This window comes from Lissotriton vulgaris, chromosome 1_1, assembly GCF_964263255.1.
Source record: "Lissotriton vulgaris chromosome 1_1, aLisVul1.2, whole genome shotgun sequence".
NCBI classification, from domain to species: Eukaryota; Metazoa; Chordata; class Amphibia; order Caudata; family Salamandridae; genus Lissotriton; species Lissotriton vulgaris.
Window position 1 is genome coordinate 1,319,690,458 of NC_141685.1, and position 23,886 is coordinate 1,319,714,343.

General features: G+C 40.1%; 1 protein-coding gene across 2 annotated transcripts in view; it reads right to left on the minus strand.

Moving 5' to 3' along the window:
- BIN2 (bridging integrator 2) overlaps window positions 1-23,886 on the minus strand; it is a 420,497-nt gene that overhangs the window by 27,594 nt on the left and 369,017 nt on the right. For both annotated transcript variants that reach the window (XM_086965898.1, XM_086965889.1), the window contains one exon: window positions 6,957-7,039. In XM_086965898.1, the coding sequence (XP_086822024.1) occupies window positions 6,957-7,039 (83 nt within the window). The remainder of the gene's footprint in view (window positions 1-6,956; window positions 7,040-23,886) is intronic.

Sequence of the window (23,886 nt, forward strand, 5' to 3'; positions counted from 1 at the left end):
AAGTTTGAAAAAGCTTTCAAGTTCAACTTCAGAAAGGGAATTTGTCATGTTTTTGAAGAAATCTGTTGACATTGCTACTAAATATCCAACGCATAAAGGCACTTAGTCAGGTTTTGAGAAGAAATCACCCCAGAGCGCCTGGCTGTTGAAATTGCAGCTGCCATTCTGGAACTGAAGGCTGGACAGGGGAGGCTCCTCCATTAGGGTGGTGGAGCGTCACCCCACTGCTTTCTTGCAGTTCGAGGAGCAGAAACATAACATGGTAAAACTATTATTTTATGTTTCTGCTTCTTGCACTGCGAGAAAGCAGAATGGTTTGGTTGGGGGCGGGCGGGTCTGCTGGAGGGCAGGGGAGGAGTGGCTAGCCCAATGCTGCGGGCCCTGCAGCCTACATGGAGAAAATGGCCTCCCCATAGGCGCCTGGCTGGGCGCCATCCCCACCAATCACAACTCTGCCATTGCAGCATTGTGATTGCCTCAGGGAAGTGGATGGAGGCTGCCTGATTCCTGTTCCACAAGACCCGCCCAGGGGCTGAGACGGCGCGAGAACCAGGAAGGTAAGTTTATTTATTTAAGTTTTTTTAATTAAATTCTCCTCCACCTCTCGTGCGAACCCCTGCGCGACCTCTCCCACCAGCCCCACCACCCGCGAGTCATGCCGTCCACGGCTGAGGCTGGATGCCTTAAAGAAGGTTGGTCCTATTGGAGCTCTAGAGATTTCTCGCTGAAAAACCCAGAATGAAACTTTGGACCTCATTACGATGTTGGTCGGAAAGCCTCCGCCCAACACCGTCTTGAAATCGGAACCGATCGACTTTCAGTCGGCCGTTCCGACCGACAGATTATGATGCGACGAACCCTGTTCAGAGTCCCATTGTTTTCTATGGGAGCCCGTGTTCCGCCCGATAACCGGCTGTAACACAGGCTTCTATTGGGAATTGGGGTGTTTGCAGAAAACCCTGGATCCTTTGGCAGGCACCTCATGGTGCCTGCCACACAGTGCAGGGTTTTACAAGGGGTTCCCTTATGTACCGCCTCGGCCATCAACCGTAGGCTGTGGGACCTAGGGGGCCCTGCTAGGGGCCCTCAAAGTTACTTTTTGACAGCTTTCTGTGTCAGACAGGCCAAAGTCGGACAGGCTGTTGGAAAATGGCATTGTAACCCCATGGGCAGAAACGCTGCCCATAGGGCTGTATGATGCCATTCCGGCCAACATGGATACTCTGAGAATCGCTCAGAACCAATTCTTAATGACCATCTTGTTCACGTTCCAACTGTGAAAATCATAATCGGGCAGACGGAATGTAAACCGACCGAGTTGGCTAGAAGGGCTCCGACGCAATTGAGGAGTTTCCGACTGTCGGGAGGAGGCTTTCCGCCCAACATAGCAACAAAGCCACTAGTAGTTTTTTTCATAAATGTTGGGCGCCTTGTGCTGGACGAAGCTGAAATTTTGTCTAAAAGCATAGAACTGCCAGTTGTAAGCTTGTTTCCTGCAGGTCCTACTGAGCAGTAGAGCTTTGGAGGAAAGGTTTTCAAAAGCTTCCAGACTTTCTTCTGGTGCCGAGAGAGCCACATGAATGCACTTCTAAGCCCCCCAGGATCTCGGGGGAAGGCACTTATACTCGCAAGATGTCAGACAGAGTCCAAAATGAAAGTTCAGTCGAGGTCCAGTTGCCACTGGTCAGCTGGGTACTTCAAGAAAAAGGCCTCTTTCAGATTATTGTGTTCCCATAAACACACATGAGGTGAACCAACTAACTCTCAAAGCACACTTCTTTGTCCTAAGTGCAAGAGTGAGCAGGTTCTTTTCTTGAGGGCTCCTCCCTGGTCACAGACAACAGGTTGAGCCCTCTTCTGATCTTCCACAAGTCCCGTACGTTTTCTGAGGATGGTAACGTGGGTTTGCCACATTTACACCTGGCACCAGTTAGTGGGTGGGGGTGATTTCTGGGCATTCCCTAACCAAAGAGGTAAATGTTCCTAGGGCAATCTTTACTACATTTTTGCAGTTCCTGTTGCCGTACTGCAAACAATCCCACAGTCTAACAATCCAATATGGCGGAGCCCTTCTCCCATTGTGCAAAGCGTTTATGACCATCCAGAGTTACTACCAAAATAATGAGCAATCACCTCTTTTGTGGTCACAGAGGAGGTGACCACAGAGGTCACCTCCTCCTCCTTTGTGATCTGTGTGGTCACCTCCTCTGTGACCACAGAGGAGGTGACCAGGTTTAGGAGATAGCTTCACTTCCACTGAGTTTGGGACCAATTGGATTAGGGAGACAAAAGGCTGCTTCTTCCAAGTCTTTCCTTACATTTCAAGTTGATGAAGTTCCTGGGTCCCCCCTTACTGGTCTTCTGGCAAAGGGAAGGCAATCACATAACCACACCCAGGACAATATTTCTGCTCTGAGAGCAATTTGCAACCAATTCTGAACAAGTGCAGGCTGGGCAGTTGCTCAAGATCTAATGCAAATTAGGCTCCAGCAGCTTCAGGCAGGATGAAGATAACATTCTAAAAGTTACAATTACTATATATTTTATTAAAATTGGACTTTCAATTAGATTGTTTTTTCATTAACTATAAAAATCAGTCTTTGAATGGAGTCAGTAGCTGGAAGAGGTCAAACGTGTATACTCTATACTTTAACCTTTCCTACATGCCAGTTACAGCCTGACAAATGACCTTCACCCACATGCATCATTGCACCCGTTTGCGATTCCTAAATTGCGAAAATTAGGGAATCGCAATTTAGAAATCGCAAACGGCAATGCATGAATAATTCGCAAATATTTTTCCGATTTCTTAATTTTCCTTAATTGCGATTCACATTTTGCGAATCGCAATTAAGGAAAACCTTCTCATTGATTCCTATGGGGCAAAAGGCCCAAAGGAATCAATGGGAAGGCATTAACATTTTGCGATTTTCATTTTGCGAATCGCAATTTGTTAATGCATTTCAAGGGTGCTGAGGGGGGTCCAAAGAACCCCCCCCCTGCACCCTTGAGGTTCACCCTCGTGTTAATTTGCTCCCCCATTTGGGAATACGCATTTTTTAAAACATTCATGCATTGCATTTAAGGAATCGCAACAATGCGATTCCTTAAATACAATCGCATTTTTAGAAATCGCAAAAAATTGCGATTTCTACATAATTGTTTAATGCATCCCAAAAAGTGATTTTGGAATCGCAAACGGCCGAATTTTGCGATTTGCACCGTTTGCGACTCCAAAATCGCTTGATGCATGTGGGTGCAAGTGTTTTGGGCCTAGTCACTGGGGGAACATATCATTTTTTTATATTGCACATGTTCCACTCCTAAATATTAGGCGCCCTACCCTTGTGTGAGCAGCAAGGTGTGCTTAGGGGCGACATATTTAATAATTAAAGTAAGGTTTATATACCTGTCAAACTGGTGATAGTGACAGCTTTGTGGTGCAGGATTCAAGGTGTTGTTGTCAGGCTACCCAGGGTAGGCTAAAAGTCGTGTTTTTATTGCCAAGGTAGCGGCGCAGTCCAGCGGTGGAAGCTAGCTTTCCATGCCAGGGTGTATTTCTGCATCATACATGATGGATAGCCGTACGGAAAAGTTAGTTGTGCCAATCAGGTTTAAGCCAATTTCAACATGTTTAAAGGGGAAGCACAGGAACTTTACTCCTATTTAGCTGAGGTAAAGTGCTCAGAGTTTTAAAGCCAGCAAAACAGTAGGGAAATAATTGAGGAACATCTCACAAAAGATGGCTATTCCTGCCACTGACCATTTTAATAAAATACCAAGCATTCATGAACACTATATAAGTGGGGACTTTGAGAAGCAAAGAGACTTAGTTATGCTCAGGTGGGTTAGGTAACCTAAAAAAATAATTGGGGTTGAATGTATCTGTCATTAAATGTAGTGCACTTTATTGTTACTGGTGCTGCTAACTACCTTTTGTTTGTATTTTGATATTTAAACATATACTTTTGTACTCCAAGCAGTATAGACAATAAAAGCTATATTTTTAAGGGAATCCAGTCTATTGTTACTTGTTCTCTCAAATAACACACCTTGTTTTTATTAAACTGGAGCAATGTCTAGTGGTCTGCAAAGAAACAGAGTCTTCAGCACCCAGATGTCTCATATGATTCTTCTCTTCTGGGTAAAATTGTGAAGCACACTCTTAACACTTATCCTCGTGTGGTTCCATTTGATGCTTTGTAAGGAGGTGCTACATCACTACATTGGGTGATCTGTAGAGCTGCAGTGACTACCAGGGCCGGACTGGCCGTAGCAGGCACCGGGCGTTTCCCCAGTGGGCCGGAGGGGTGGGGGCCAGTTTCGTCAACGGGCCGGTTTTGCAGCAATGCAGCACCATCGGCTCCCTGTAACAAAGGTGGGAGTGGTGCTTCTTACTAGCACCCCCTCCCCCCATCATTCAGTGAGAGGCCTTTGCTGAGGCTATTGTGCCAGCCATGCTGTGCATACATCTAAACTAGACAACAGTAACAGTTAAAGATGTGGCAAAGACCTTTTAATATTTGAAAGATAAGAAGTCTTCTCTGCTGTTGGGCAACTTTCCTCACCATCTCTTTGTTGTCTCCAGCCTTTACATTTCATGAATGGCTTGGACCCTACAAGGTTCCCTAGATTACAAAATCAAATGTTTTTGTTAAACTCTGGTTTCATACTCAAAATCTAATCCAAACACGCCTAGCCTTGTTACCGCAAGAGCGACATTACGTGTCAGTCAACTTGTAAGAACCACCAACATTAGAGTTATTGAATAGGTACAAGTTTTCCTTTAGCAATCAAAGCTTAAGATTTTTTCAATGGCTCTTCTGGACACAACAACATTCTTTTCCAATAAAATTCTCTCTCATCGCCCCATATTTGTTTAGCAGTGACACTGCACCCTCATTTTTCTGAATGTGAAGCTGTTGCTTTAGAATAAGCACATATTCCAAAGACTTTTTCGTCTGTCAACTTACATTTACAGCCATAAATTTCTACATTTACATCTGCCAGGAGTTGACAGGAAGAATCCTAGAAGGCATACTTGTGTTTTTTACCACTGTGGATATCTTCGCCACCAGAGCAGAAAAATCAGCAGACGTAGATCACGGTCAAAGAGCGGAAAGTGGTTCTTACAAGGTGAGGACTGCCTTGTAGGTTTGTGAATGCCCACAAACCTCTACATTTGTGGCCATTCCATTCACAAACTCAAAGCTGGAACTTCCCACCCAAAAAATGGTTGGAGGTTTACTCCAGCCGGAGTATCTTTTCTTCAGGATGTGAAGAGGAACAGATCACCCGCAGATGTGATGTTTGTGTAGAAGAATGGATTTCTCCTTGGGGCAAAAAAGGTTGTCCCTGTGAAGAATAAAAATATACTTTCGCACATTCGGATGAATAATTGAACGCTATGTACAAGTCCAAACTGGAGGAACAGGCTGCCTTAAAAATGTCACAGGACAAGTGTAATAGTTTGCCTGCACCTGGTGCAGCTCTCCAGGCATGTTATAACACATGTTTGTGAACTGGGAAATATTGTAAAAGTATGCTCAGGTGGAGTTGTACACTTATATTTTTTAATCTGGGGCTGAATCTGTAGATAAAAGGGAGGGGTGCAAGAACAATGAACTGTCTGTCACCAATAAAATTTCCCATGTGATAACATTTTTAACTCGAGGCTGCCATAACATGCAGGGTAGAGATAGAAAGGGAGAGTACAAGTGAGTACAGCCTGATGAAAAAGATAGGATGAAGGGAGGGAAGGAATAGGGCATGGGGTCAGAGTTTTGCACTTCTTCTATGGATGTCCCACATGGTTTCACGGAATCGAGGACCAATATCGCTGTCATGTCTAAATCTAAGTCTACCTCGACCAGAGGGAGATAGATAGCCATTAGTAGTCAAGTTGACTGAAGAATTTACTAACATATCTCACAGTTCTACTGGCAAGAATGTACACATTGGATCTTTCACCAACCTTTACGCTTTGAGAAAGGTGTTCTTCTAATAGAGATTTTTTTCCAAGACCTTTCTTGGCTGCCAGGGCTTTCATTACATTCAGTGTCTACTTGAAATTGAGCATCCTTGAGCCAAAGAACGTGATAATGAGCATCCAATTGACATTGAGTTTGACCTCGATATCAAGAGCCTTCTTAAATTCAAAATGTCACCAAATGTCCACACTGTAGCAAAGTGTGTTAGTGGCTCTTGATGGACTAAAAGTGACTGCAGAGCACCTTGCAAATGCAGGACACATAGACAGGTAGGGGCCCCTACATCTGCACATCCTTGGCAGCGGAGACATAAGTGGCCGCATTCTGGAAGTTGAGGGAGTCCAGAGGCATAGAGAAGAAGGACATTTCATGCCAACCGACACAGACTTTGGACTCCTCCTTCTATGAATGTGCCTGGTCATTGCATCACGTGCCATACCCTTAACAGTGGTACAGTCCAGCATCAGCTAAAGGAGAAGTGGCTGCTATTTTCTCGAAGTAACCAAAGCAAAATTTGAAAGTGGGAGTATTAGTATCAAAGCAATTTGGAAGCTAGGAGACTAGGAGAAAAGTGTACTTAGCATAACAGTCTTCATAGAGGCAAAGCGCTCAAAACTATCAGTATGAATGTAAATATATGTATGGAAAAATGGAAAACATGATGAAAAGTTCTTGTAGCGGTATCATTGCTGAAACTTGACATTTTCAAACCACAAAGCTTCTCTTGTAGTGGAGGGGCGAAAGCGATCTTGTGTGAGTTTTTTCCATATGGGGAAGGATTTCAAAGTTTAGGAATCCGAGAAAGTTTCCAAGACAAACAACCACTGACATCTAAACCCAGTGTCCACCATAAACTCCGCGTCAGATTGGTATTACAGGCTAAGATGACCAACAAGACACCAAAATAGGAGTTTGCTTTCATTTTTTAATTCTACATGACAAACTATTGTGAAATGAGAAGCTTACCCCGTCACTCCTTTCACTATGAAGACTTTGTCCGAATGTTGCTTTTCCAGTTTGGTCATTACATCGTACAATTCATGATTCAGCTGCAACAAAAAAATGGAGCATCACATCTTCACTCAAGATGTAGCAAAGTGCACCACTCTAGGTTTTCCCTTCCCTTCTATAATTTATGTCAATATATAGTTTGTAAAATGAGGCGTAATAATAGAAATTGTACACTCAATAGAGTAATCGTTTTTGTTAATCATACTCCGACATACAGACGATTTGAGATAATATACATCATGGGTGAACAATGTAGAGCTGGATCAATGTTATATTTTCTGCATATCCACATATGTTATCTTTCAATAAATGGAATCTAAATAAGAACTCATTTGCATGAGCAGTGGTTATCTGGTAGATCCAGTAGGGATCTGGCTCTCTGGGAGTTTTTCTGGACACCCCAAGTGTACATCAACAGAGGGGACATGAAGGGACTCAAATCCGTTTTAGGATAACTACAGACCATGGAAATGAGTTGAATTTGTAGGTATGCCACGTGGAGGACCATTGGTTAGCACAGACAACCCCCAGACTTGGTGCATCAGCACTAACATGCAGTGATTAGCAGTTGGAATGCATAGAGAAGTTAGGCAAGAAAAAAATCACTCCAGCAATTGACAGGAAGGAGAAATAGCTAATACATTTATGTTTAAATATTTTTTGCTACCAGACGAGGAGTTGTATGGGCACTTTATATGTAACCAATGAATCTAAAACGATAGATACATAAAGATAGGGAAGTAAAGAACGAATTAACTACAATTAAAAAAACATATATATACAGTCAAGAGGTGGATTTTCCAAGACCTTTCTTGATCTTAAGGTTAAGGTGGCTGACAACAGTCTCCTCCACGCCCGGAGTTGTCATCCCACTAATCTTGTCAACTCCATACCTGTGAGCGAATTCCTTCGGGCGAAGCGTAATTGCTCCAACGAAGGAGATTACGCCAAGGAGGTGAATGTCATGACAGAACGTTTCAGGCAAAGGGGATACAGCAACAGATGCATTCAAACAGCCATCACTAAAGTCAACACACTTGATAGGGGAAGTCTCCTTAAAGAGAAAAACAAAAGCATAGGTGACAGAGAAACCGTTACCACCAGATTCATTACTGACTACCATGGCCAAGCAAGAGAGGTCAGAAAAGCCTTTGACAAATATTGGAATGTCCTCAAATTGGACAAAGACCTAGCTACAGGAATTAGTCCACACCCCCAAATCACATATAGGAGAGCCACATCTCTTAAAGACATTGTCTGCACCACACTCATCCCTGGGAAAACCAAAACTAATCCAGTGAGGGGATTTTATGTCTGCGGGAAGTGTAAAGCCTGCAGATATAGTGGAAGCATTAGGGAGGTTAAACTCTCGAAAGAACTTGACACTTTCAAAATTATGACACATACATCATGTCATACTGACTATGCGGTCTACGCCCTTAGATGCCCATGCCAACTACATTACATTGGCAGTACCAAACTTCCAGCCAAAGACAGAGTATTGCAACACATGAGGGCCATCACCAAAGAGGATAAGAGTTACCCTATAGCAAGACATTTTGAGTCCCATCATAAAAGCAATGCCAGTCTCCTGTCTTTTTGCGTATGTTGTCAGTCCCCCTTAGAGAGCGAGGTGGTGATAGACTGCAGGAATTACGCAGACTTGAATCAAAACTCATCATAAAGTACCGTACAATGCAGCCAGGAGGCCACGACCATGATGAGGAACTGGAAGTACACTTGGGTTAGCTGTTTCCAAATGGTTCAAATGTTATCATATTTGATCATGAATTCTATATAGCCATTTCAGCTCCTCTGAATTTTAATGGTTTGTGAGATGTATGTGGTTATTTTAAATGCAATGTAAATGTATTCTATTCACTTGTGCACATTTAGTCATCATGTTCTGGTTTTATTTTATCAGATCTCTGAAAGGATGAACAAGGGAATGTACTGCACGGTCATCTGACTTCACTTCACTTCACGTATGGTAGTTTGGAACGAATTAAATGAAGAATTGGCGATCTTCCCCCACCTTTTTGTCATGCTGCCTGATCAAGTATGCCGTTATTTTGTGCCAAATGGGGCTTAATTGTGACTTGATTATCAATGAGCCTGACTTAGGATGCAGTTATTACTTTGCCCACTGGGACGTAATCAGCATTTTATATAGAGCACGAACGTGACTTTTTAGCAGCTGAACAATGCTGTGCAGTCAGATGTATTGAGAATGCTCACGCCCTTCTAAGGCTGAACACGCTGACCCGGGCACGGCCTTGAATTTGCTTAGCCAGGCCGTTTTTTCATTTAAGCGCTTTATTGACAGTGTCCTGATTAACAAGAGACGGTTGCGCTGTTAACTTGGTTATGAATACCTAAAATCAGGCACTGAATGGGGAGGCCCACTTAGGCGAGATTTCTATCACCTCATGATACCAGAGAATGAATGACATTCAACAGTAAAAAAAAATTGATACTTGTATAGCGCACTACTCACCCGCAAGTGTCTCAAGTCACTTTATATGCATTCGTTTTTCGTTTAGCCAGGCTGCCTTTTCATTGAAACGCTGAATCTTTATTGACAGAGAGACATTTGCGCTGTCAACCTGGGCATTAAGGATCAGGTACTGAAGGGGGAGGCCCACTTGGGCGAGAGTTCCATCACCCCGTGATGCTAAAGAATGAATGACATTTAGCAGTCACATAATTTGTATTTGTTTTTCGCTGGAAGCGTTCGATTATTTTGAAAAACTTCATTAATTGTATTTCTGCCAATTCCTCAACCAACATTTGCAATAATACTGCAGTGAATTGTTCATTTCTCTTCTTAATTTTCAGTACGTAACTTTTGATTTCATGCATTGAAGGATAACGTGCAATGTAGCTCGCTAATGACCTGTGAGTCTGTTTACTGTGTTCATGAACATGTGACCGTATTTAACTCACTCTTACACAAACACTCACGCTCGTGATCAAGAGGGATTATCCTCGAAACGCGTCGAGTGGAGCCTCAATAAAGCTCGTATTTCTGCACAAGCTGGCCCGGACATATATATATATATATATATAACTTTGGCACCGGCTGACGGATCTGCCTGAAAATTTCCTGAAAATGGCCTCGTCGAGCTCCGGTTCTTCCTTGAAAGTTTGGGGGGGATACGTCAAGCGGGGGCCGAGATAAAAGGGGGTCCCAAAACGCGTTTTTCCCATGTTAATTTCCATAGGGCGGTCGATTTCACTTTTAGCCCGAACGGCTGAATGGATTTCCACCAAACTTGGCAAAATTGTAGGGACTGGTAGCCCGATGTGCCTTTGCTATGTCTCAAGATATGTGCTGCAGTGGATTTTGAGTAATTTAGGTTCAAAAAAATATATATATCTATAGGCGCTCTCCGGTGCGCGCACCGGAGAGCGCTCCAGGCGCGCCACGCGACTTGCGCGCAGAAAGCTGATTGGCTCTCAGTTGTCTGTAAACATTCTAAACAGTCCGGAGCGGCCGCCATCTTGTGTCTCGGTAGGATCGAGACACGAGAGGTGGCCAAAACAAAGGGGGAAATGACCATAAGGGGGCAGAGTAGACACCCCCTGTACCCCTAGGTTTGATGTGGGGGCCATTAAAGGGCCCCGCGGGGTCTCACCCTTTTTTTTTTTTCGATTTTCGCGGGGGAAGCGCCTGGTACGCGCACCAGGGAGCGTATCAAGGAGGGTACTATGGAAAAATAATCACTTCAAAAAATTATGTTTATTAATTGTTTTTTTAATTTTTTTTATTTTATGTAAGTACCTACATGTAGGTACCAATGCAGAGACTTAAATTTAATGTACACCATCTCCTCTGTAGACATCTTGCATGTTGTTATTGTATTTTTTGTGGTATATGGAATTCATAACATAGTCTGTCTGGAAAGCAGAAACAGATCTTTTAAGCAGTCCCTGAGAATTTCTAGGGGATCATGAGTAGTCTATCCTGCTCCCTTATGAAAATGAGGTGTAAAATATTCATATGAGATAATATAGTGGGAGAAAGGTAGTAACTATGAGTAAACTTACTATGTAACAGAAAAATAGTTGAACAGTATACTATAAGTCTCACTTTATATTTTAAACATTTTTGGTAATACTTTATGAATTACATATAAAAATGAATATTGTCTCAAACAATTTGAAATTATTAAATATAAATTTATTCCTCTGATTCTTTTTCATAATTTAATAAAATTTGTAACATAATATTGTCCGGAATTTCCTCATAATTATAAGTACATGATTCCATTTCTTCCAAACATTCTATTAACTGTTCATCCAAAGAGTCATCCATGAAATCTACTTCATCTTTTTGCTCTTCTGGTTTTTCCACCTTTATTTTGATAGAAGTAACATTTGCTTGATTTTCTCCTTCCATTTTCTTTCTGAAAATTGCATACAAATTAACTATATTAGTAGAGTTAGGGTACTGTATACCAGAGAAGCCTAACTCAATCCATAACTATTACAGAGAAGTCTATCTCAATCTATAACTATTACAGAGGGATAGTATATAACTAACAGAATATTTTTTCAGAAATTAACTTAAAGTGTACAATATACTTCCATAATAACAATTTACCTTGGAGAAATCAGTTGAAGTTGTCAGTGTAATTTGTTCTCAAATGTACTTCTGGAAGCAGTAGTCAAAATGGCTGTGTTTCCCTCTCTTCTTTTATATATATTCTTGTACTTAACCAATGAAACATCAGGAAATAATCGTAGAAAATGAAAGAAACTTTTTAATTGGTTGTAAATTCTAACATTTCATATGTGTTTTTGTCATGTAATTTACCTCAGGATATTTAGACAGGCCTGTAGCCTAAATGTCTCAATGGAATTCCACCAAGTTTGGGTAAATGGTAGGGACTGCTATGTAGTAGGGCCTATTCTATATTTGATGAAAGTGTCTCCAGTGGTTTTTTTGTAAATTGCTTTCCCACCTTTTTTTATCGAGCGCTTACCGGTGCGCGCTCCTTTACGCGCACCGGCAGCGTTACGGTAGTCCTCCATTTTGTGTTTCGGTACAATCGAGACACAAGATGGAGGGTAAACAATGTTCGGTATGGGTAGAAGGGGGCACGGTAGAGACTTCTTGACCCTCTAGGTTTTCTGAGGGGGGCTTAGGAGGCTCATAAACGTTAAAAAAAAAAATTCTTTAATTTTCCACGGGGGAGCGCCTGGTACGCGCACCGTTAAGCGTACCGGAAAGCGTACTATGGTGAAAAATAGTGAAAAAAGTTAGAAAAAGATAAACGTTTTGAATGATCAGAGGTAGGGTAGCTCTGAAAAGAGCTTTTGGGTTTTGTGGTTGATTTAGGTACCTACAAGTAGGTTCCAATGCACATTCTTAAATTCAGGAGGAATATTCTATTCCCTTCATCTGAGAAGTGCACACCATCTCCTCTGTAGATGTCTTGCATGTTGTAACACAAGTTATTATTGTATATTGAACCCATTCCATAGTCTCTCATGTAAGCAGAAACAGATTTATTCACATGTTTCCGTGCTTTCTCAAATTGGGGACAAAATTGGTTGGACCAGTTCCATTTCTGTCTTTGGCATATATTGGAATATACCAAGGCAGTTTGTGGAAAAAGTGTCATTAATTGATCAAAGGTGTCCTTTAAAAGCATTTCCAGACCAAACCCAGTCAAAGTGCCTAAATCATTTCCACCACAGTGCACTATTAAGAGGTCAGGTTTTGGCAAATGCATAAAGGTTTTCACCAATGGTATCAATTGGTGACATTTTAATCCTCTCTGGCCAATCCACTTGATTTCCACATTTGATAAATCAAGGTTGTGAAAATGTCTGCTATCTGCATACCTTTGAGCCTAGTGGATGTAGCTGTGTCCAAGGATCCAGACAGAAAACATGATGAGAGAAGGTTCTGATGCAGTCAGATGATGTGTGGGAATGAAATGGCAGTTGGAACAGTAGGAGTTTACAAAAAAATAATTGTGGAGTTTCACTGCTTTTGAATCAGAAGCAATGATTGGTGGATTCAGATAGTTGAAAACTTAAAGTTAGGGTGCATGGTTGTGTTGTGTTAAAGAAGCAATTTGAATGGTTAAAAAAAAGTCACTAAAAGCTAAAATACTCTGGATAGGCTGGTGTATTGAGAGGTCAAACATCCTTGCTGAGTTAATTTGCAACATTGTACAATAAACTTTTGAACCTGAGAGTTCAGTTAGGAGGGAGTTGCTATGGAAACAGATAGAAAGATCTGAGAGGGGGAAGGGTGTTGGTTTGAAAATAGTGAGGGAAAACTTTTGATTGGTTGAATTAAGGCATATGTGTACAAAGTTAGAGATTTTCTATGCCAGTCTTGGTTTCAGTGTATTGAGTGCACACTTTTTGCTCTGCTAAAGAGAAATTGGTGTGTGTGTCTGACACTGTTTTCAATCTCCCAAAGCTTTTGTAAAGGTAAGTAATGATTTATTTAATTTAGATAGAGACTTGTTTGCTCTATGGAGAATATTTAGAAGCAGATAGTTATGTTTTAGAAGTCAAATGGTATGCTAGTATATAAGTCCTGTGTTGTGTTTCTTATATGTTATTGAAAAATCGATTTTTGGGTGCAATTGATTGGTATTTGCATTTGGCCCTTTTTTATGATTGCCTTGTGCAGCTGATGCATCACTTTAAACATGGGTAATAAGTGATGCACTGGTGGCGCAAGGCCTTCATAAATAAGGCTCTGACTTTGTTTGCTGTTGATTTGATTTTGGATTTTTGATAATGCTTGATATCAACATTTGAAAGATAAAGGATTTGTATTTGGGGAAACAGTGATGTTTCAAAAGTGATATTCTGTGCTTGTACATAGGTTGTGCGCAGTGTTTTTTAAATGTTATTCAAAAATCGATTTTTGGGTGCAATTGATTGGTATTTGCATTTGGCCCTTTTTTATGATTGCCTTATGCAACTGGCGCATCACTTTATACATGGGAAATAAGTGACACTCTTGTGGCGCAAGACCTTCATAAATAAGGCCCTGACTTTGTTTGCTGATATTGAGTGGTTGTACATAGGTTCTGCGCAGTGTTTCTTACATGTTATTCAAAAATCGATTTTTGGGTGCAATTGATTGGTATTTGCATTTGGCCCTTTTTTATGATTGCCTTGTGCAGCTGATGCATCACTTTAAACATGGGTAATAAGTGACGCACTGGTGGTGCAAGGCCTTTATAAATAAGGCCCTGACTTTGTTTGATGATATTGAGTGGTTGTACATAGGTTCTGCGCAGTGTTTCTTACATGTTATTCAAAAATCGATTTTTGGGTGCAATTGATTGGTATTTGCATTTGGCCCTTTTTTATGATTGCCTTGTCCAGCTGATGCATCACTTTAAACATGGTTAATAAGTGACGCACTGGTGGCGCAAGGCCTTTATAAATAAGGCCCTGACTTTGTTTGCTGATATTGAGTGGTTGTACATAGGTTCTGCGCAGTGTTTCTTACATGTTATTCAAAAATCGATTTTTGGGTGCAATTGATTGGTATTTGCATTTGGCCCTTTTTTATGATTGCCTTGGGCAGCTGATGCATCACTTTAAACATGTGTAATAAGTGACGCACTGGTGGCGCAAGGCCTTTATAAATAAGGCCCTGACTTTGTTTGCTGATATTGAGTGGTTGTACATAGGTTCTGCGCAGTGTTTCTTACATGTTATTCAAAAATCGATTTTTGGGTGCAATTGATTGGTATTTGCATTTGGCCCTTTTTTATGATTGCCTTATGCAACTGGTGCATCACTTTATACATGGGTAATAAGTGACGCACTGGTGGTGCAAGGCCTTTATAAATAAGGCCCTGACTTTGTTTGCTGATATTGAGTGGTTGTACATAGGTTCTGCGCAGTGTTTCTTACATGTTATTCAAAAATCGATTTTTGGGTGCAATTGATTGGTATTTGCATTTGGCCCTTTTTTATGATTGCCTTGTGCAGCTGATGCATCACTTTAAACATGGGTAATAAGTGACGCACTGGTGGCGCAAGGCCTTTATAAATAAGGCCCTGACTTTGTTTGCTGATATTGAGTGGTTGTACATAGGTTCTGCGCAGTGTTTCTTACATGTTATTCAAAAATCGATTTTTGGGTGCAATTGATTGGTATTTGCATTTGGCCCTTTTTTATGATTGCCTTGTGCAGCTGATGCATCACTTTAAACATGGGTAATAAGTGACGCACTGGTGGCGCAAGACCTTCATAAATAAGGCCCTGACTTTGTTTGCTGATATTGAGTGGTTGTACATAGGTTCTGCGCAGTGTTTCTTACATGTTATTCAAAAATCGATTTTTGGGTGCAATTGATTGGTATTTTCATTTGGCCCTTTTTTATGATTGCCTTGTGCAGCTGATGCATCACTTTAAAAATGGGTAATAAATGACGCACTGGTGGTGCAAGGCCTTTATAAATAAGGCCCTGACTTTGTTTGCTGATATTGAGTGGTTGTACATAGGTTCTGCGCAGTGTTTCTTACATGTTATTCAAAAATCGATTTTTGGGTGCAATTGATTGGTATTTGCATTTGGCCCTTTTTTATGATTGCCTTGTGCAGCTTATGCATCACTTTAAACATGGGTAATAAGTGACGCACTGGTGGCGCAAGGCCTTTATAAATAAGGCCCTGACTTTGTTTGCTGATATTGAGTGGTTGTACATAGGTTCTGCGCAGTGTTTCTTACATGTTATTCAAAAATCGATTTTTGGGTGCAATTGATTGGTATTTGCATTTGGCCCTTTTTTATGATTGCCTTGTGCAGCTGATGCATCACTTTAAACATGGGTAATAAGTGACGCACTGGTGGCGCAAGACCTTCATAAATAAGGCCCTGACTTTGTTTGCTGATATTGAGTGGTTGTACATAGGTTCTGCGCAGTGTTTCTTACATGTTATTCAAAAATCGATTTTTGGGTGCAATTGATTGGTATTTTCATTTGGCCCTTTTTTATGATTGCCTTGTGCAGCTGATGCATCACTTTAAACATGGGTAATAAGTGACGCACTGGTGGCGCAAGGCCTTTATAAATAAGGCCCTGACTTTGTTTGCTGATATTGAGTGGTTGTACATAGGTTCTGCGCAGTGTTTCTTACATGTTATTCAAAAATCGATTTTTGGGTGCAATTGATTGGTATTTGCATTTGGCCCTTTTTTATGATTGCCTTGTGCAGCTGATGCATCACTTTAAACATGGGTAATAAGTGACGCACTGGTGGCGCAAGACCTTCATAAATAAGGCCCTGACTTTGTTTGCTGATATTGAGTGGTTGTACATAGGTTCTGCGCAGTGTTTCTTACATGTTATTCAAAAATCGATTTTTGGGTGCAATTGATTGGTATTTTCATTTGGCCCTTTTTTATGATTGCCTTGTGCAGCTGATGCATCACTTTAAAAATGGGTAATAAATGACGCACTGGTGGCGCAAGGCCTTTATAAATAAGGCCCTGACTTTGTTTGCTGATATTGAGTGGTTGTACATAGGTTCTGCGCAGTGTTTCTTACATGTTATTAAAAAATCGATTTTTGGGTGCAATTGATTGGTATTTGCATTTGGCCCTTTTTTATGATTGCCTTGTGCAGCTGATGCATCACTTTAAACATGGGTAATAAGTGACGCACTGGTGGCGCAAGACCTTCATAAATAAGGCCCTGACTTTGTTTGCTGATATTGAGTGGTTGTACATAGGTTCTGCGCAGTGTTTCTTACATGTTATTCAAAAATCGATTTTTGGGTGCAATTGATTGGTATTTGCATTTGGCCCTTTTTTATGATTGCCTTGTGCAGCTGATGCATCACTTTAAACATGGGTAATAAGTGACGCACTGGTGGCGCAAGACCTTCATAAATAAGGCCCTGACTTTGTTTGCTGATATTGAGTGGTTGTACATAGGTTCTGCGCAGTGTTTCTTACATGTTATTCAAAAATCGATTTTTGGGTGCAATTGATTGGTATTTTCATTTGGCCCTTTTTTATGATTGCCTTGTGCAGCTGATGCATCACTTTAAACATGGGTAATAAGTGACGCACTGGTGGCGCAAGACCTTCATAAATAAGGCCCTGACTTTGTTTGCTGATATTGAGTGGTTGTACATAGGTTCTGCGCAGTGTTTCTTACATGTTATTCAAAAATCGATTTTTGGGTGCAATTGATTGGTATTTTCATTTGGCCCTTTTTTATGATTGCCTTGTGCAGCTGATGCATCACTTTAAACATGGGTAATAAGTGACGCACTGGTGGCGCAAGGCCTTTATAAATAAGGCCCTGACTTTGTTTGCTGATATTGAGTGGTTGTACATAGGTTCTGCGCAGTGTTTCTTACATGTTATTCAAAAATCGATTTTTGGGTGCAATTGATTGGTATTTGCATTTGGCCCTTTTTTATGATTGCCTTGTCCAGCTGATGCATCACTTTAAACATGGTTAATAAGTGACGCACTGGTGGCGCAAGGCCTTTATAAATAAGGCCCTGACTTTGTTTGCTGATATTGAGTGGTTGTACATAGGTTCTGCGCAGTGTTTCTTACATGTTATTCAAAAATCGATTTTTGGGTGCAATTGATTGGTATTTGCATTTGGCCCTTTTTTATGATTGCCTTGGGCAGCTGATGCATCACTTTAAACATGTGTAATAAGTGACGCACTGGTGGCGCAAGGCCTTTATAAATAAGGCCCTGACTTTGTTTGCTGATATTGAGTGGTTGTACATAGGTTCTGCGCAGTGTTTCTTACATGTTATTCAAAAATCGATTTTTGGGTGCAATTGATTGGTATTTGCATTTGGCCCTTTTTTATGATTGCCTTATGCAACTGGTGCATCACTTTATACATGGGTAATAAGTGACGCACTGGTGGTGCAAGGCCTTTATAAATAAGGCCCTGACTTTGTTTGCTGATATTGAGTGGTTGTACATAGGTTCTGCGCAGTGTTTCTTACATGTTATTCAAAAATCGATTTTTGGGTGCAATTGATTGGTATTTGCATTTGGCCCTTTTTTATGATTGCCTTGTGCAGCTGATGCATCACTTTAAACATGGGTAATAAGTGACGCACTGGTGGCGCAAGGCCTTTATAAATAAGGCCCTGACTTTGTTTGCTGATATTGAGTGGTTGTACATAGGTTCTGCGCAGTGTTTCTTACATGTTATTCAAAAATCGATTTTTGGGTGCAATTGATTGGTATTTGCATTTGGCCCTTTTTTATGATTGCCTTGTGCAGCTGATGCATCACTTTAAACATGGGTAATAAGTGACGCACTGGTGGCGCAAGACCTTCATAAATAAGGCCCTGACTTTGTTTGCTGATATTGAGTGGTTGTACATAGGTTCTGCGCAGTGTTTCTTACATGTTATTCAAAAATCGATTTTTGGGTGCAATTGATTGGTATTTTCATTTGGCCCTTTTTTATGATTGCCTTGTGCAGCTGATGCATCACTTTAAAAATGGGTAATAAATGACGCACTGGTGGTGCAAGGCCTTTATAAATAAGGCCCTGACTTTGTTTGCTGATATTGAGTGGTTGTACATAGGTTCTGCGCAGTGTTTCTTACATGTTATTCAAAAATCGATTTTTGGGTGCAATTGATTGGTATTTGCATTTGGCCCTTTTTTATGATTGCCTTGTGCAGCTTATGCATCACTTTAAACATGGGTAATAAGTGACGCACTGGTGGCGCAAGGCCTTTATAAATAAGGCCCTGACTTTGTTTGCTGATATTGAGTGGTTGTACATAGGTTCTGCGCAGTGTTTCTTACATGTTATTCAAAAATCGATTTTTGGGTGCAATTGATTGGTATTTGCATTTGGCCCTTTTTTATGATTGCCTTGTGCAGCTGATGCATCACTTTAAACATGGGTAATAAGTGACGCACTGGTGGCGCAAGACCTTCATAAATAAGGCCCTGACTTTGTTTGCTGATATTGAGTGGTTGTACATAGGTTCTGCGCAGTGTTTCTTACATGTTATTCAAAAATCGATTTTTGGGTGCAATTGATTGGTATTTTCATTTGGCCCTTTTTTATGATTGCCTTGTGCAGCTGATGCATCACTTTAAACATGGGTAATAAGTGACGCACTGGTGGCGCAAGGCCTTTATAAATAAGGCCCTGACTTTGTTTGCTGATATTGAGTGGTTGTACATAGGTTCTGCGCAGTGTTTCTTACATGTTATTCAAAAATCGATTTTTGGGTGCAATTGATTGGTATTTGCATTTGGCCCTTTTTTATGATTGCCTTGTGCAGCTGATGCATCACTTTAAACATGGGTAATAAGTGACGCACTGGTGGCGCAAGACCTTCATAAATAAGGCCCTGACTTTGTTTGCTGATATTGAGTGGTTGTACATAGGTTCTGCGCAGTGTTTCTTACATGTTATTCAAAAATCGATTTTTGGGTGCAATTGATTGGTATTTTCATTTGGCCCTTTTTTATGATTGCCTTGTGCAGCTGATGCATCACTTTAAAAATGGGTAATAAATGACGCACTGGTGGCGCAAGGCCTTTATAAATAAGGCCCTGACTTTGTTTGCTGATATTGAGTGGTTGTACATAGGTTCTGCGCAGTGTTTCTTACATGTTATTCAAAAATCGATTTTTGGGTGCAATTGATTGGTATTTGCATTTGGCCCTTTTTTATGATTGCCTTGTGCAGCTGATGCATCACTTTAAACATGGGTAATAAGTGACGCACTGGTGGCGCAAGACCTTCATAAATAAGGCCCTGACTTTGTTTGCTGATATTGAGTGGTTGTACATAGGTTCTGCGCAGTGTTTCTTACATGTTATTCAAAAATCGATTTTTGGGTGCAATTGATTGGTATTTGCATTTGGCCCTTTTTTATGATTGCCTTGTGCAGCTGATGCATCACTTTAAACATGGGTAATAAGTGACGCACTGGTGGCGCAAGACCTTCATAAATAAGGCCCTGACTTTGTTTGCTGATATTGAGTGGTTGTACATAGGTTCTGCGCAGTGTTTCTTACATGTTATTCAAAAATCGATTTTTGGGTGCAATTGATTGGTATTTTCATTTGGCCCTTTTTTATGATTGCCTTGTGCAGCTGATGCATCACTTTAAACATGGGTAATAAGTGACGCACTGGTGGCGCAAGACCTTCATAAATAAGGCCCTGACTTTGTTTGCTGATATTGAGTGGTTGTACATAGGTTCTGCGCAGTGTTTCTTACATGTTATTCAAAAATCGATTTTTGGGTGCAATTGATTGGTATTTTCATTTGGCCCTTTTTTATGATTGCCTTGTGCAGCTGATGCATCACTTTAAACATGGGTAATAAGTGACGCACTGGTGGCGCAAGGCCTTTATAAATAAGGCCCTGACTTTGTTTGCTGATATTGAGTGGTTGTACATAGGTTCTGCGCAGTGTTTCTTACATGTTATTCAAAAATCGATTTTTGGGTGCAATTGATTGGTATTTGCATTTGGCCCTTTTTTATGATTGCCTTGTGCAGCTGATGCATCACTTTAAACATGGGTAATAAGTGACGCACTGGTGGCGCAAGACCTTCATAAATAAGGCCCTGACTTTGTTTGCTGATATTGAGTGGTTGTACATAGGTTCTGCGCAGTGTTTCTTACATGTTATTCAAAAATCAATTTTTGGGTGCAATTGATTGGTATTTGCATTTGGCCCTTTTTTATGATTGCCTTGTGCAGCTGATGCATCACTTTAAACATGGGTAATAAGTGACGCACTGGTGGCGCAAGGCCTTTATAAATAAAGCCGTGAGTTGCTATTGTATAAAATTAAATATGTTGCAATTTATTGTTTATATTGTTTGCTTTTTAACATTACTTTGTTGTTTGCTAATAGTGGTCTTTCATGTGTTTTTTTAACAGAACAACAGATTTAAATCAACTTCTGAAAAGCAAGCAAAAATGCCTTCAAGGCAAAGAATTATCAAAAATACCATACGGAAAAGGAGAACATCAACAACAGAGTTTATGGAATCCTCTTCAACAACTACTTCAAAAAACACCAGAAAAGCTTCTGGTAAGCCAATTAAGTCTTTTCTTCGCAACATATGTCGTAGAAAAAAAAATGATATTGCTAATGTGAATATACAGAAAAAGTCAACAAATCTAAAAAGGAAGGAGAGGCCCACAAAAAATGTCTCCATTGGAGCAGGAGAGAAGAGAATGGATAGCAATAGAAGGGTACATCTTTTTAGGGACATTTGTAGGCGAATGTTTCGCAATAGGGTAGTTTTAAATTTGCTAAAAAATGATAAGAAAAGTAAACTGAGAGCTGCTTTTTACAAGAAAAAGAAAAGTGTAGAAAAGATTGTTGATCAGGCTTTTGAAGTTAAGAAAAAATTATTTATTTTAATAATCAATAGAATTAGGATACTTAATAAGGCCATTGATGTTTTCAAATCGAACAGTAGATGGAAAAGAATTATTAATCGGAGTAATTTTTGTGAAGTATTTTCTGGTGAATGGATGCATAGTTCAAGTTCTGAGCCTTTTTTCAATGAGGAGAGTTACTTTCAGGAAAATGATTTGGTGCATGCAGTTGACACCAGTGGTCGAGCATATGAGGTGAAAGATGGTTGTGTGATGGAAAAAGAGAAACTTGTATCTAGAGATGCAGAAGAGGTGTTAGCTGATGAAGTTTTAGGGAGACGTACTAAGGGTCCAGTGTACACATGGAAATGCAGTAGTATTTGTAGTGTGCGACAGGAATCAATCGATTTGCTTCGAAATTTCTTACGTACATATAGTAAGAAAAGTCTCAAACAAAAAATGAAGATCCTGCAAGAGTTAGATCCTTGCAGAGTGAGAGAAAGCACAGGTTTGCATGGGCATTCACTAGCTTGTCTTTCTAGAAAAGTTTGTCGGAGTGTTTTTCATCATTTTAGGATGTTAGCAGTGCATCATAATAACGTGAGGAAATTAGTGAGAAAGTTGTATTATGCAAAAAGTCCCGCACTTAAGCTTAAACAGTTAAACAGTGCTCTTTTGCATGGATCTGAAGTGGATGTGAAGACTATTTGTGAAGAAATTGAGTTTTGTTATTTTGGGAACAAAGAGGACAGTGTAGAAATAGATATAGTAATGGATGGTAATGCAGAAGATAATGGACAGATTTCAAGTATTGAAAAGTTTGATGAGGAAATTATCAAGTTTAAGGTGAAATCAAGTGAAAGGCCTAATTTAACTTGTGTGTGTTGTCGACGGACTCATTATAAGATTCAGACTAGGTTAGTTGATTTATATGCAAAAAGTGAATTGGAAAATAATAGTGAATGGAAGGATTTTGTAAGTTATTTGTTGGTGGAGAATTCTTTTGATTTGAGTTTGGATCAGCGTATTTGTAATTATTGTTTAAATACATTAAATGAAAATAAAATGCCTGCTAGAGCAGTTTATAATAATCTTCAGTTGATAGATATTCCTTCTGAATTGATGGATCTAAATACTTATGAATCTATTTTGATTCAATGTGTCCATCCTTTTCAGGCTATTGTACGCATGGAGCCTAAGACAGGGAAATTGCCTCCATCAGATTTACTGAGAGGATTAAAGGGAAGAGTTGTTTATTTGCCTCTAGATGTAAAGAAAAATATTGATACAATTGGTGTAGAAAGAGTAGAAGAAGATCCTTTAGTTATTCTAGTTAATGGGGTTCCAACAAAGAGTAAGAAAATCTGGCAAGATTTAGTGGATGTTAAAAAAGTCAAAAAGGCAACGTTGTATTTGGTCAAAAACAATGAGTACTACAAAGATGTAAGTGTTGGAGCAGAGGAAACAGCTATAGAAGAAGATAGTGATTCTTCAGTTGGTCAAATTGAAAAAGTTGATGTGTCTAGAACTGAAGAAATATATGAACATTATACTGTTCATCCTTTGCATTCAAAAGAAGTAATGGGAAATGCAATTGACTTGTTTCAAATGAAAGCAGCAAAAGGAAGTCCCATTAGTGTATGGGAAGAAAGTTTGGAAGCTCGTTGTTTTCCACAATTATTTCCAACAGGTTGTGGTGGACGATATGATGATCGACCAGTTCAAATTCCTGCAGCTGAATACCGGACTCTAAGATTATATGCTGAAGATCCAAGGTTTCGTCAATGCATTCCATATTTATTTCATCTACTGTTTGAAAGTGATTTGTCTGGGCTTTCTTATGCAGTTAATCATATATTAAAAAGTGGAGCTCATTTTCAAAATGTTTGTGCAAGGGACTTTATGGAGAAAGTTAATCTGCAAGACAGTATTTTGGAATCTCAGCTAATCAATCTCATGGCATGTCAACGTGGAACTAACGAGTATTGGTTTCGTCGTCATGGAGAATTGAAATGTATGCTAAGAAACTTAGGAACTCCTACATGGTTCCTCACTCTTAGCTGTGCTGAGTATGCATGGGACGATTTACTTCAATTTCTACGGGAGGCAAATGAAAACATACGAAATATAGAATTGAAAACACCAGGAGAACTGTGTTCTTTAGATCCAGTGAATGTTTGCAGATATTTTAATCATAGATTTGAAGCTATGATGTCTTTTATTACCAACAAAAAAAATCCTCCCCTTGGAGAGGTTTTGGATTTCTTTTGGAGGAAAGAATATCAAGCGAGAGGTGCTCTTCATATACATATGTTGTTGTGGATTAAAGATGCACCCAAATTTGGATCAGATTCAGATGAAACAGTGATGAGTTTCATTGAAGAGTATTCAACATGTGCTGTTCCAAAATCTACTGAAGAAAACAATTTAAGGCAACAAGTTTTACGTTTTCAATCTCATCGTTGTGGAAAGTACTGTCGTCGAACATTTAAAAACAAAGAAAAGTACTACACGAAATGTCGTTTTGCATTTCCT